General features: G+C 40.9%; 1 protein-coding gene across 3 annotated transcripts in view; it reads right to left on the bottom strand.

Moving 5' to 3' along the window:
- Positions 1–12,845, bottom strand: part of LOC122667928 (transcription elongation factor SPT6 homolog) — a 40,013-nt gene that overhangs the window by 7,121 nt on the left and 20,047 nt on the right. For all 3 annotated transcript variants that reach the window (XM_043864414.1, XM_043864415.1, XM_043864413.1), the window contains exon 16: positions 176–683. In XM_043864414.1, coding sequence (XP_043720349.1) covers positions 176–683 — 508 coding nt within the window. The remainder of the gene's footprint in view (positions 1–175; positions 684–12,845) is intronic.

Genomic DNA, 12,845 nt, shown 5'->3' with positions numbered 1-12,845 from the left:
AATATGCAAGAAACCCAGCACATCCAAAGTCGAACAATGCACAAAGAAAAAAGGGTCATGCTGAAGTGTTGAACTTCTGAACAAGAAAAAAATAGAAACTGCACAACTGCACGAACAGAAGACACTAAAAATTAAAAAATAAAAACAGGAGAACAACTCAGAGTAGCAGGATTACCTGTTCTTGAACCTGGTGTAGAAGATCTCTCTCTGTCTGAATTTGAATGACCTCTCCAACCACCGTCATTGCTAGCTGCCGAACCCCCCCATCCACTGCCAACAGATACCCCTCCTGAGGAACCTCCAGTTGCAGGGCTCTTCATTGGTACCATAGCGGCAACTGATCGAATTGATGGCGTTGAACCCGGAGGAGGATCATCAATGTGTCTTTGGAAATATGCCACAAGGCGATCTATGTCCTCAAAATCTTTTTGTCGAAACCTGAATCCCTTGGGATACAGCCCAATGTACTCGTGATGAGGATTTGTGCTGCGTATATAGGACAAAATAAAAGTTCCCGGATGCTCTTGACAAATGCCAAAACAGTAAACAATCCTCATTGGATGTTCTGATTTCTCAATTCTTAAGAGATCATCAATTTCTGCCTTCGACCCCTTCTTGAATTTGCGGTAACTGAGCATAGCCTTCAAGTGTGTTACCAGTGGATCAACATAACGATCCATAACCTACAGTAAAAGCAGTAAACATAGGTAATGTTAAATGTAAATCCAACATCATGATGAACAAAATGGAGGGCTGCTCTGGTCAAACCAACTATTGCACAGCTCCATCCCTTGGAATAGTCACATTAGAAAATGCAATTTGGCTGAAATTACAATATGATAGATGGCAAGGTGAAAATTTCCACAAGATTTCAGCCCCACCTAAACTGCAACATGGCAGATGTTTACAGTTGACTAGGGAGCCTTTCCTTAATAAACATCGGATACTGTACATATAGCAAAAAACATCATACTGACTGCCCAAACATATTGCGCATGACAAGCATTAAACTAATTTTGATATCCTTTTCTTCTTTTGATGAAATAAAACGTCCTTTCACTTTCTGACATCAGCAAAATACAGAAGGCCTCACAACCATAGTTGTCACGGCATCTAGATGACCCAAGGCATTGGAGAGGGTCCAAAATCAAGGCGACACAAACAAGGCGACCAAGGTGCCTGGTCGCCTAGGCAACACCTTGACAACTATGCTCACAACACTCTACAGGTCCTACAGGCCATCACTAAACATCTGTTCCAATCAGCCTCTATCTCTGTAATGCTCACTGTGAGCAACCCAATATGACGCGACGCTTCAATGTCACCTTTAAACAGACTGCTCTTTCTTCCAGGAAGAAACTGCAAAACAGTGCAACTAGAACCAAATACCACAGCATTAACATCTTGGGGACTCAAATTGATTAAAATCCCCAAGCAAACTGATGCAGGTCAATCAGAACAACCTGCAGGTAACGGACCCACGTAAAGGAAAATAGGTAAAAAATTTGATAGAAATTAGGAGAGACTAGATCGTTAGAAAATAGAGCAGAGATGAAAGAGAGGAAATAACAAGTGAGGAGAGAAAGAAGACAGAAGAGAGGAGGTGGAATAGCAGTCCGGATCAAAATTAGATACAGTTTTAGTAATAGATTGGTTTTGGGCTTTAGTTTTTGATTTTTTGATTGCAATGGACTGACATATAACACCTAAAACTTCGATGTAATTAGTTAGTTGTGGGTCTCATATTAAGAGTCCAAGCTTAGGAAATTAGTCTTAGCTAACAAAGAATCCTATTATTAGTAATATTAGTCTAAGTTGGTTTCCATGTTAAAGTCCTCCTCTAGGAAAATAAGCTAGCTGTCTAGAGTCCTAAAGTAATTGGTTTTCTCTGGGACTTTTTTCCTATACATATGTAATTAACCCCTTACGATTGAGCTGAATTGATTTAGGTTTGCGATTCCAGTTGCCCTGGTGGCTTTTTTCTTTCTTCTCACAATTCAGTACGAGAGATCTCCTATTTGTTCTCTCTTCAATCGGTAAGACTCTTCGTTCTCTCTTTCTCTCTCTTCTAACAATGAATTACAATAGGAGACACAAGGTGGTGGCGAGGCACCTAGGTGCCTAACTCTTTGTCAATTAAGAATAATTTCCTACATTTGTACTCTTGCATGAGAGCCACAACTAACTAATTACTAAAAAAAATATTAATTTCCGTGCATCCCCTTTGCAACTAAATTTTGGGCTTTATCTTTTATCCTACACAGTTAAATATACCAAGAACTAAAGCCCAAACCAATCTATTACTAAAACCAGGCCTATTATTTACATGGGACTGCAGGACAAGCATCAGCAGATTTAAAAATGGTAAATCGACCATGCATCATAAAAACACATGCAACAAACATATGACGGGCAGCACCTTAGAAATCAGAAGATGAGTCAATCTGCTGCAATCAAGTGCAACATCCCACATAAATTTGAATTTTCTTTCTTAGAACAAGCTCCTCATACGATGACATTAGAGTGGATGGACAGATACAAAAGACTTTGAAAACCAAAGCCCAAGAGGTCCAGTAAATTCTCTAAGCCATGGACTCAAGTTTGGGTCCAAATAAGGCCTGTCATAGCTCTCATGGCAACAAGGCGACCCAAGGCAGTGGCGAGGCGCCTAGTGCCTAGTTTCCTACGCGTCACCTGGGCCTAGGGTGCCTAAGTGTGCATGCTATGTTAATTTCTCGTTTTATGCCATCACTTACATGTGCATGTGTGACCAGTAGACCCGACCGTAAAGGGTCTAGGTAATGCCTAACTTGGCTCGATGACAGTCCTTACCTTAAAACCGTCAAACGCCCAACCGAGACCGACCTACTTAAATATTAAATAAAATTTCATATAAATATACATAAATTATATTATATACAGTTGTATTCTGTATATATCTTGCTCTCTCTCCACATTTCAACTTCTACCGCGAAGGCAAAATCCCAACCAGAAAATCGACAGTAACCATCCACCGCCCTAATACTGCTGACTGCCCTACATATTTACCACCAACATAACCCGTAGCAACCGCCAGCATCGGCATAGCCAGTCAGCACCATTACTGTAACCACCACCGACCACTGTTACCCTTAAAAATGGGAGCTTCACAAAAGAACTAGGGAGACTACGGTGATGATAGAAACCATCTCCTTCCGCTCCTCTATTTTGAGACTAGGTGGGTGATTGGGTACACAATATTCACCATCTCCATTCGCTCCCCCACTTTCATTGTTCTCGGAGTAAAATTATTACTTTCTTCTTCTTTCAGATTTATCACAAAAGTGATTGAGGTCAAAGGGGAGGAACAACCGTCGAACCTGAAGATGTCGAGAATGTCATGGTCATGGTTTAGGTCCTGTTTTAAGGTCTTGGCAACGTGTTTGAGCTCTCACCCTTTTCAACTTGAGAAGACCAATGCACCAGATTCTCTCTTCTTCCCTCAAATATTCTGTGCTACAATTACCACTGCAGTCCAAGCGATGGCTCCTCCGTCGATGGCTGTGGAGATGGAGAAAGCAGCACTTTTTGGCTTCAACCTGATGCTGTAGACAATCATTAATGGTTCTTTCTCAAGATCTGCTTCACCCCGCTTGGGAAGTTCATCGATGAGAGGGGTGCGGCGATTAAGGAGAAGCTGAGCAGCATCATGGACCGATTAAGGCCTGGTTACTGACCGATTGTTTATCTGCCGGCCACGGTGTTGGGCATTGTAGACCGTTTGTTTATTTGGTCACTCACGGTCTTGCCACTCAGTTGCATAGCAAAGATTATGGCCCGATCGAAACCAAACTGATGCAGATTTATCACCAAACTGCGCTTCTTTTAATAGGAATAAGTCTAGGGTTGGGTTATTGATGCAGATCCAAGGGCATACATCCGCAAGAAGAAGAAGAAGCAGCCTTAAGTGTAGGGCCAAGTGTTTGGAGCCTTAGTTTATTTCCGCATTAGTAGTTTCCATACTTAGTCTATTTGTAAACTTAAATTGAACCGGTTCAAACCATGGTCCAATTTAAGCGATTTTTACTCTCTTGATGCTTAGGGAATATTCTTTTTTTTTTTAAAGTTGTTTTTAGTCCCCACACCCCTCCACGATTTCTATAGAGGGAGTGACTTGTATTAGGATTCAGCCTAGTGATCAAACTCCTAGGCTGAATAGGACTTAGGCCATTGGGCATATTATACATAAAGTAATTCATGGGAGGCTCCCCCACAATTCAGAATTTAAAAAAACAAACTTTTTCTTGCTGCCATTGTTGCTGCTGCCCTGCTCTGTTGAGTGTTGCCTTGTGAGTCATATCAAGGTGAAGGAACTGGTGGATCTCCAGTTGACTCCTTGCGTCTTGTAGAACAGGAGGATCTGCTACTTGTCTTCAAGCTGCTGCCATTGAAGACCTGCATCTCCAAGTAAGTCTGAATACCCCATTCCCAATCTTCTGCTCCTAAACCTTCCACAGCCTAACCCTAGCCTTCTGCTTCTAATTCCTTCGATTCCTCCTAACCCTATTTCACTCACAGCCTTATCCCACCATCAGAATTCAACCATATTTGGACCACAACACCCTCACAACTACCCCTCCACTCGATCCAAGCATCTTCTCCTTTCCACCATTAACCCTAATTCCCTCATCTCCATTAAAACCCTAAAAATCCACCTAGACGATTCCAGCCATTAAAAACCTTCCATACTTTGGCCGAGTGTTCATCTCCACCCTAGGAGAATTCGATCCAAAGCCCCCACCTTAATTCCAACTATAAACCCTAGAATCCCTCACTTCTCTCTTTTCAAAAACCTAAAACCCTAATTTTCTGTTTTTTTACTTTTCACACTTCCAATCATCCAATCATCACTAGACCAATACTGATAGACTCCCCTACACCAGCCTACCAAAACCAACCCTTCAAACCTTAACCTAACCCTAACCCTAACCCTAACCCTAAAATTGACCTAAAACCTCAATCCTGCCCCCATCGAACCAGCCTATCTAGGACTACATTAGTCATATACATGTTGGGCCTTTGATTCCATGGGCTTTCTATGTAATAGGCCACTTTTATGGGCTTAAAATATGGGTGATTAGGTTGCATACGGGATTAGTTGTTTTAGTTCCATACTCGGTTTTATTTTGGTGTTTTTGTTCATAATTGAACCAGTTCAACTAATGTTCAATTTAAGTGATTTTAGTAGTTTTCTTTTAAGTGTTTAGTGGGGCTGGATTAGGTCTCTGTTTTGAGTCTATTTCAGTTCCCTAGTCAGTTTAAATTACCTAATAGGTTAAGGATTGGGTTAAGTCTTTCCTTTTTATTGTAGGAGTCTATTTTTGAGTCTTTTATCTAAGGTTGTAAGGGGGGCATGGATTGAACACGAATTTTGATATTAATGAAAGCTTTTGCTGCTCTTCTTCTACATTAAAGACTTTTGTCTTGTGTTTGATCAAGGTTGCTGGGATCGGTTTTTGATCCGATTGACACCTTGCACTGTGAAGCCCGGGTGGTTCTTTTGAAGTTCTCCTTCAAGTTCTTTGAAGATCTCCTTCAATTTCAAAATCAAGACTCAAGAATTATTCAAGATCCTCTAACCATCTGAGCTGCCCTTGCAACAACACTAAGTTTGAATCATCCCATTAATACCCATTCTTCTCCTAATCCTCCAAACCACTACAAAACCCTAATTTTCCCACCCATCTCTTGAAAGTTGAACCATCCCATCTCCCAAAATTCTTAACAAACCATTCAGCTAACTACACCTTCACATAATTGGATCAAGTATTCTCCTTCCCAATTGGAATAGTCGAACCAAGCTATTTTCCCATTACCCAATTCAAACCACAACATCCCACCTACTTCTGGAGATCATCCCATTACCCAAATTCTTCACAGACCAATCTAACCATTAGAAACACACCATACCTGAATCGAATTTCATTCCCTACACTAGGAATAACCGATCCAAACCCTATTCTGACCTATTCGAATACCTATTCATACCAAATCCCAGTTTATTGGCTCCTAGTTGGTCTCCTACCAATCTAGGACTAAATTACAACCGAGACCAACCGGTTGACATCCCTAGGTGCTACAGACAAGAGGATCCCAACACAATCCTGGCTCAACAATTGGATAAGTCGTACCACGCATCAGGGAAGAGATGGGACAAAGGGTTCCTGAGGAGATGTCGTTGATGGGTTCCTAACAAAGAGGGTGATGCAGTGGTGCAGAAGCCAAGTTGTTTGGCAAGAAATATTCTAGGAAAAGTAAGGGGAGAAGGACTGGTTCACTTCACAATCAGTGGACCAGTCCCTTGGGCCATAGAGCCAACCAACTTTAAGTTGGACCAGCCCAACTGAGCTGGGAGTTGCTGGATCTCTCAAACTCAAATCGTGGGGGTATAAGTGTCAATTCTTTTGACACAATATTGACTTAAGTGCTGGCTGATTTCTTTCTTTGTGGGGACCATCTGAAGATCCCAGCTATCACTTGGATTTTATTTTATCTCAATCCTAGAGTAGTTACTATTTTAATTTTGCAAGTAGTTTCTAAATTTGTAAGTTTCTATTTTCTTGAGGAGCAAGTTATGCCATCTTTTATATTGTAAAGGCTGTTCTTGGTCTCCCCACGATTGACGAAGTTGAATAAAGATATTTGCTTGCTGCAAACATGTTTTCCTCTCAAGTAGTGCATGAAACTTGAAGGGCTGCAGCAGCCTTGCTGAGAGAGCTAAATCCTCTTACCTCTGTTACCTTCTATTTTCTCTCTTCCTTCCTCCAACCATCTCCTGCATCCGATCGAGCCTGTTGTTGTTGTGTCCTGTTGTTGCTGAAGATCAGAAGAGTTCCTCCAATCAACTGATTGTTGCTGCTGATTACCACCTAAGGGTGTCAATCGGTACGGTACAAAAAATAGGTACCAAATACCGATACCGTACCGTACCGCATAAGATGAACATTTCTAATACCGACTCGGTACGATTTCGGTACAATATATATACAGTATGAATTCGGTACACAAACGGTTTATCCTCCCTATTTACAGTTTTTTTTTCTTTCACAGAATGCTATCTGTCATTCTGCATTCAAAGCAAACTGCTAAAAGTAGTTTATAAAGTTAAACAAAAGAGAGGCTTCTGGCCTGCAGGGAGTTTTCAAAAATTGACAACACACTCGGTCACGTTCACCATGGCGTCGATAAGGCTCCTCAGCGTCTCTAGTGGCTTCGATTTGTTCACACTCACCATGAAGAAGAACCCACCATAGGTGACAGCGAAGGCTGCCATGACCAGAACCACCTTCGCATCCCAGGAGTAGCTCGACAGTGTTTCGATCAGTACAGGGAAGATGGTTTCGATCACCCGTCCTTGAATGAAAGCACACTAGAAGAATATAAACTTCACCAAGCTCTGCTGTTTGCCTAGCCGTCAGCCGCATAAAGTCGTAACGAAGAAGACAAAGTGACAGAGGCAAAGGGTGAATGGGTATTAGGGTTTTGAATTGCGTGTTTTGTACTTTAGTTATTAAACTTTTGCCAAACTCATAATATTAAAAAAAAAAAATTTACCCATATTCGGTAATACGGTACTGTTTCAGTACATACCAAACGGTTTCAGTTTAGAAACCGATTCCTTATCGTACCGAGTCAAATACCATTTTTTATACCGTACCGTACCGAATTTGTAACGGTATGGTTTGGTACTGTTTTATGCGGTCGGTTTCGGTTCCGAATTGACACCCTTATTACCACCAGAATAAGGATCGAGAACCACCTCTGCAGGTACCTTTCTGTTCCTGTGATCCAATTGGCTGCTGCAGTTGCTGAGTGTGATAACTCCTCATCCCTCCATCAAACCCCACTGGGTTTTTTACCACCATTCCATCACACCACCTACTCCACTCGATTCCCCTTTTTCCTCCATTCCACTGGCTAGATTCAGCCTGCAGCCTAACCTTCTATTTTGGGATCAACTTCTGGATTTCACAATCACAGCATCAGATTAGACTGAAATTTTCTGCAGAGATTACCCTCCACCTAAATACCACTCAACCTGAATTTGAGGCCCTTCTACTGGCTGGTTTAACAAAACCCTTAACCTTCTGATTTTTGGTTCAACCCCTAATCTGAATTTGTGTTGCTGAATATTCCTGGGTTTTTGGAACTAGTTCTACCCTGAACTGGTCCTACATTATGCAGATTCATCATCGAAATGGGCTTATTAGAAATAAGCCCATTTCTTTAGAAATAAGCCTAGGGTTGGGATATATACATATTGGGCCTTTGACCCCATGGGTTCTCTATGTAATAGGCCACTTTAATGGGCCTAAAACGGTACATAGGTTGCATATGGGATTAGCCCAATACTTAATTTATTTTCTACCTTAGTCTTTTATTTGTAAACTTAAATTGAACCGGTTCAAACCATGGTTCAATTTAAGTGATTTTATTTTAGCTGTCTTTTTTTTAAGTTTCCAGACCCTCCATGATTTTGCTGAGGAAGCGAGTTGTATTAGGAATAGGAATCAGACCTTTGGCCTATTATAAATAATAAAATCGTGGGAGGCTCCCACAGAATTCAGAAAATTAAACTCAGCTTTATGCTGCTGCCTTTGCTCCATCGTGAGTGTGCCTTGTGAGTAGGATTTAATCCCCAAATCAGTTTACATAGTTGAATAGAATTTTATTTATGAAAAATGTATGGGATGTAAGCTCTTCCCCTACCCCTCTCGTCTACTTCTCTCTCTTTCTCCCTTCCCTTCCCTGAGATACCCTATTCTGTCCAGATCAGTCCCTTCCTGCCACAAACATTGCCAGAGGTTATGTACCATTTGGGTTTTTTCCTTTACTACAGGTTAGTGATATTAATTACATTCTGTTACTTGAAAATCAACTTCTGATCTGTTTCTGTTATTCTGCTCTGAAAATCTCTCTCAGATTTCAGATTTGATAACCTTACCTACAGTTCTGTTCTCTGCTACAATTTAGATCCATTTCTGAACCTTTATCTATCTCTGTTTCTAGTTTAATTCCTTCTGTTTCTCAGATCTAAAATACTATTTATACCTGTAATCTATTACTCAAACCAGAACAGATTCTCTCTATTAGTTTCCTATTCGGTTTATTCATCAGAACCTACTTTATCATTATTAAGCTCTGCTATTAGCCATCGTATATAACAGTACATCCTTGTGCCTGTTTGCATCTGAGATCATTATCTCTTTGGATATCAAGCAGCATAAGCTCCAAACCACGACTCTAATGAAAACAAACATAAGTTCCATAACTTTTGTCTGCAGTTAAAAATTTGTCACTGAGCTACTGCTCACTTAATTTGTAATATGAATATATCAGTAGGAATCCCAATTCAAGCGGCTATTATGGCCTAATGAAGTAAGCAGTTGATGAAAGACGGAAATCTCTGGTCATATGACTGATGGACTGGTAGGGAAAGCCTGCAGATCAGAAAACCAATCTCTGGATTATAATAAGAACGAATGGCCTAAATTTTAATACTAGACAAGGAAAACAACAAATCGAATGATATAAAGGTACTACCAAAATCACTCAATCGATCAGTCTTTCTCAGCTTGCTGAAATAGGTTTCACATGGATCTTCGTACCAACTTGTTGGAACGTTACTCGAACCCGGAGGGGTGGGGAATGAAGATACTGGGACCTATGTTGGTGACTTCCCTAGACTTGTTCCCTATGGGCTGCTGATCTGTCTTCCTACCCTTCCAGACTTCCCTGGGGTTAAGGGCTTTCAGAGGTCTTCGAAGGAAGGGTAGCTTACGCAAGAACACTGTGCTCTTGCTTACTGCCTGCCGACACGCCAAGAGCTATTGCCGTATCAAGCAAGAGCGAAGAGCTGAGCTAGCCCGAGCTGGGTAGGCAGAGGGGTTGCGCTTGCACAGACAAAATTTCGTGAAATATTTCAGTTTCATAAGATGTTGAAACGAAACTCCATACTATATGTAAAAAGTGAAGGTTTCAGCCGAAATTTTGCCGTGTGTGGTTAGTGTATTATTTCAGTATACAAACCTTTAATATAAAACATATAGTTTCATACGAAATTGGTAGAAATTTTGACCCATTTCGTTGGTTTCGCTAGTCTAGACTCTAAGGTTTGTGGAAACTTGGTTTTTTGTGATTTTTTGTCAAAACACTCGCATACAAGCGTGGAACAAGTTGTTGAGCAGTAGTGGAACAAATAAAAAGTGACGATTTGCTACATTTGTGGAAGTTCTGTGCAAAATTCAAAGTTGTGTGAAGTTGTGTGAAATAGGCCATATTAGAGAATGTATACAGTACCATATAGCATATACCACCAATCAAGAGTCCATCCCATTTTGGGTGTGTATTTTTACCATAGTCCAAGATCTCGCTATAATCTTGATTTTGTAGCATCTCGAGACGAGATTACATGCGATACAGAAATAATACAATATCTCGCTCGAGATCTCGAGCTATTTCTCAGTTTCGACCTTATTAAAGGTTATAAAAAACCATAACTCGACGAGATCTTGCCTCTCTCTCGCTTGTCTCGCCTCTGTGAAGGGGAAACTCCATCTTTGGGTATTTTTTTCATTTCTTTTGGCAAATCACACCTCCAACACCTCATCAAAGCTTGATTCATCGAAGATTGAAGCTGCTAATCTCCTCCAAGCTGCATCTCAAGAACCTAAGGTAACTATTCATCTCAAAAACTATATTTTTCATAGAAAAATGATCAAACCTTGTTTGTGTGGAATAGCCTAGGGTAGAGACCTCACGCACGCCATAGACTACCAACTTAGGGTCCGTAGTCAAAGTATCATTTTGGGTTTGAATTTGTAAGACCTAATGGTTCCACGGTGTTTAGAAGGCCTAAAATAGGGGGAATGTCAAGTTTCAGCCCCTATCTTGGCCATATGGCCACCGAAACCTACCATCGAGTTTGAGAAAAAAAAAATACATGATCTGGCGAGATCTCGGTTTCGTGGCCTGGCGAAACCGAGACCGAAAACCTTGGTTTTTAGAATCTAAGGGTTCCACTATGTTTAGAGAGCCTAAAATAGAGTTCCCTAGAAGTTTCGGGACCTAATTTTGGTTTCGAGCCTGGTCAAAATCAGGCTTGAAGCTGAAACATGGAACCTTGGTCCCCAGTCCTCGACATGGCAGGATGATGTGGAATTTCTGACTGTTGGATGGACAGGTGAAGGTCTGGATAGGCCCTATATCTAATTTCAGACTAAAAAGAGGAGAAGGATAGAACAAAAGGAGTCCACCTAGAGAAGAAGAAAAAACAACCCTTCTAAACATTGATCAAAGTAGCTGTATTCATTCTCACAAGAGTTGCTTAAGAACAACAACTTCAAATCCTTGCTAAGGGCCAGAAATAGGACAGGTTAGGAAGAAGAGGAAATAAACAAATTGACGGCTAATAACTCCTAACTAGAGCTGGATAAACACATATATTGATAAAATAGAAAATGAAAGCAAAGAAAGAAAAATAAAGAGGTGGGCCATGAGTCAGCCAGCAAGCCTTTTCCAGGGCTCTTCAAAAGCCACAAAGTCGTGGCCAGTGGCTGGCCAAGCCCCTTTTCCAGGGCTTCCTTGGTCCACGGCCTGCATCACTCAAGTTATTGAGGCTCCTTCTCAAAATACAAAATAGTTGTATAATTTCCGTCATTGTAGTCTTCAACCAATTCACATTCATCAGCAGTAATTCTGTACTTGCTTTGGCACCTTTGCGTTCCCAGCACATGAATGCGCCAGTGTGTTTCCATATAACAACTTTTATGTAAATTGGACGATTGAAATCTGACTCCCTTCCAAAGTCCATTTTCATAGCCTAGATCTCAACTCCCTAATCGATAGTCTTCCTTGTTTTGCTAGGAATCTCTACAGCTGCATGCACAGTATCACTTTGTCATTTGAACAATTGCACCAGGGTCAAAAACTACCACTGGACCACCTATGCGGCAGTGCCATGGACAGCAGAGAAAAAGAAACAATTAGGTAAGCTAGCGTCAAGCGGAGTTAAATTACCTTCCTTGGATAAGTAATTTAACTTCCTCTCCGGCCTGTCAAACCTTAACAAAACCCATCTTTCTTGGTTGCACCTTTTTTTTTTTGTGGGTTGGGGAGTGAGGAAGAGACCTTTCCGGCAGCCAAACCATCTAAGCTAAATCCTCAAACTTCTAATCTCACCCAACCTGTAAATAGTGCTCTTAAACACGTCTATTCAAAGAATTGATCAAACATTTTAACAGAGAACGATGTCTCTTAAGTATTTGAGTTGCCAATGAGAGCCAGCATAAAATAATTATGGTAACATCCATAAAATGCAAGTTATAGATGTGAGGACAACCATGGTTGTTTCAAAACACACCCAAAGACACTTCTTATAGCCCTGTAAGTCAGAAACCCAGAGGCCTGTGCCACAATAATATAAGAAGAGAGAGAACCTCCATGGCGAGGACCACTATAGCTTTTGAAGAACTAATTTTGTTCATTACTTAAGACGATAGAAAGCAGCAAAAAGAGTAACCCAGAGAGGCCTGTGCCACAATAATATAAGAGAGAGAATCTCCATGGCGAGGTCCACTATAGCTTTTGAAGAACTTACTTTGTTCATTACTTAAGATGATAGAAAGCAGCAAAAGGAGTAACAAAACATTGACTTCCCCTATTACACAATAACCAAATGCTCTTTCCATGATGATTTCTTGAACCAAATCCAGTAGACCATTTCTAACTGTCAAGTGCATTCATTCATACGCAACAATAGTTTTATCGGTGCTTTGTTGGGCTGTCAAAATCACCTCTCGGTTATA

Source organism: Telopea speciosissima, chromosome 7 (assembly GCF_018873765.1).
Source record: "Telopea speciosissima isolate NSW1024214 ecotype Mountain lineage chromosome 7, Tspe_v1, whole genome shotgun sequence".
Lineage (NCBI taxonomy): Eukaryota > Viridiplantae > Streptophyta > Magnoliopsida > Proteales > Proteaceae > Telopea > Telopea speciosissima.
This window is presented reverse-complemented; position numbering and strand designations above follow the sequence as displayed.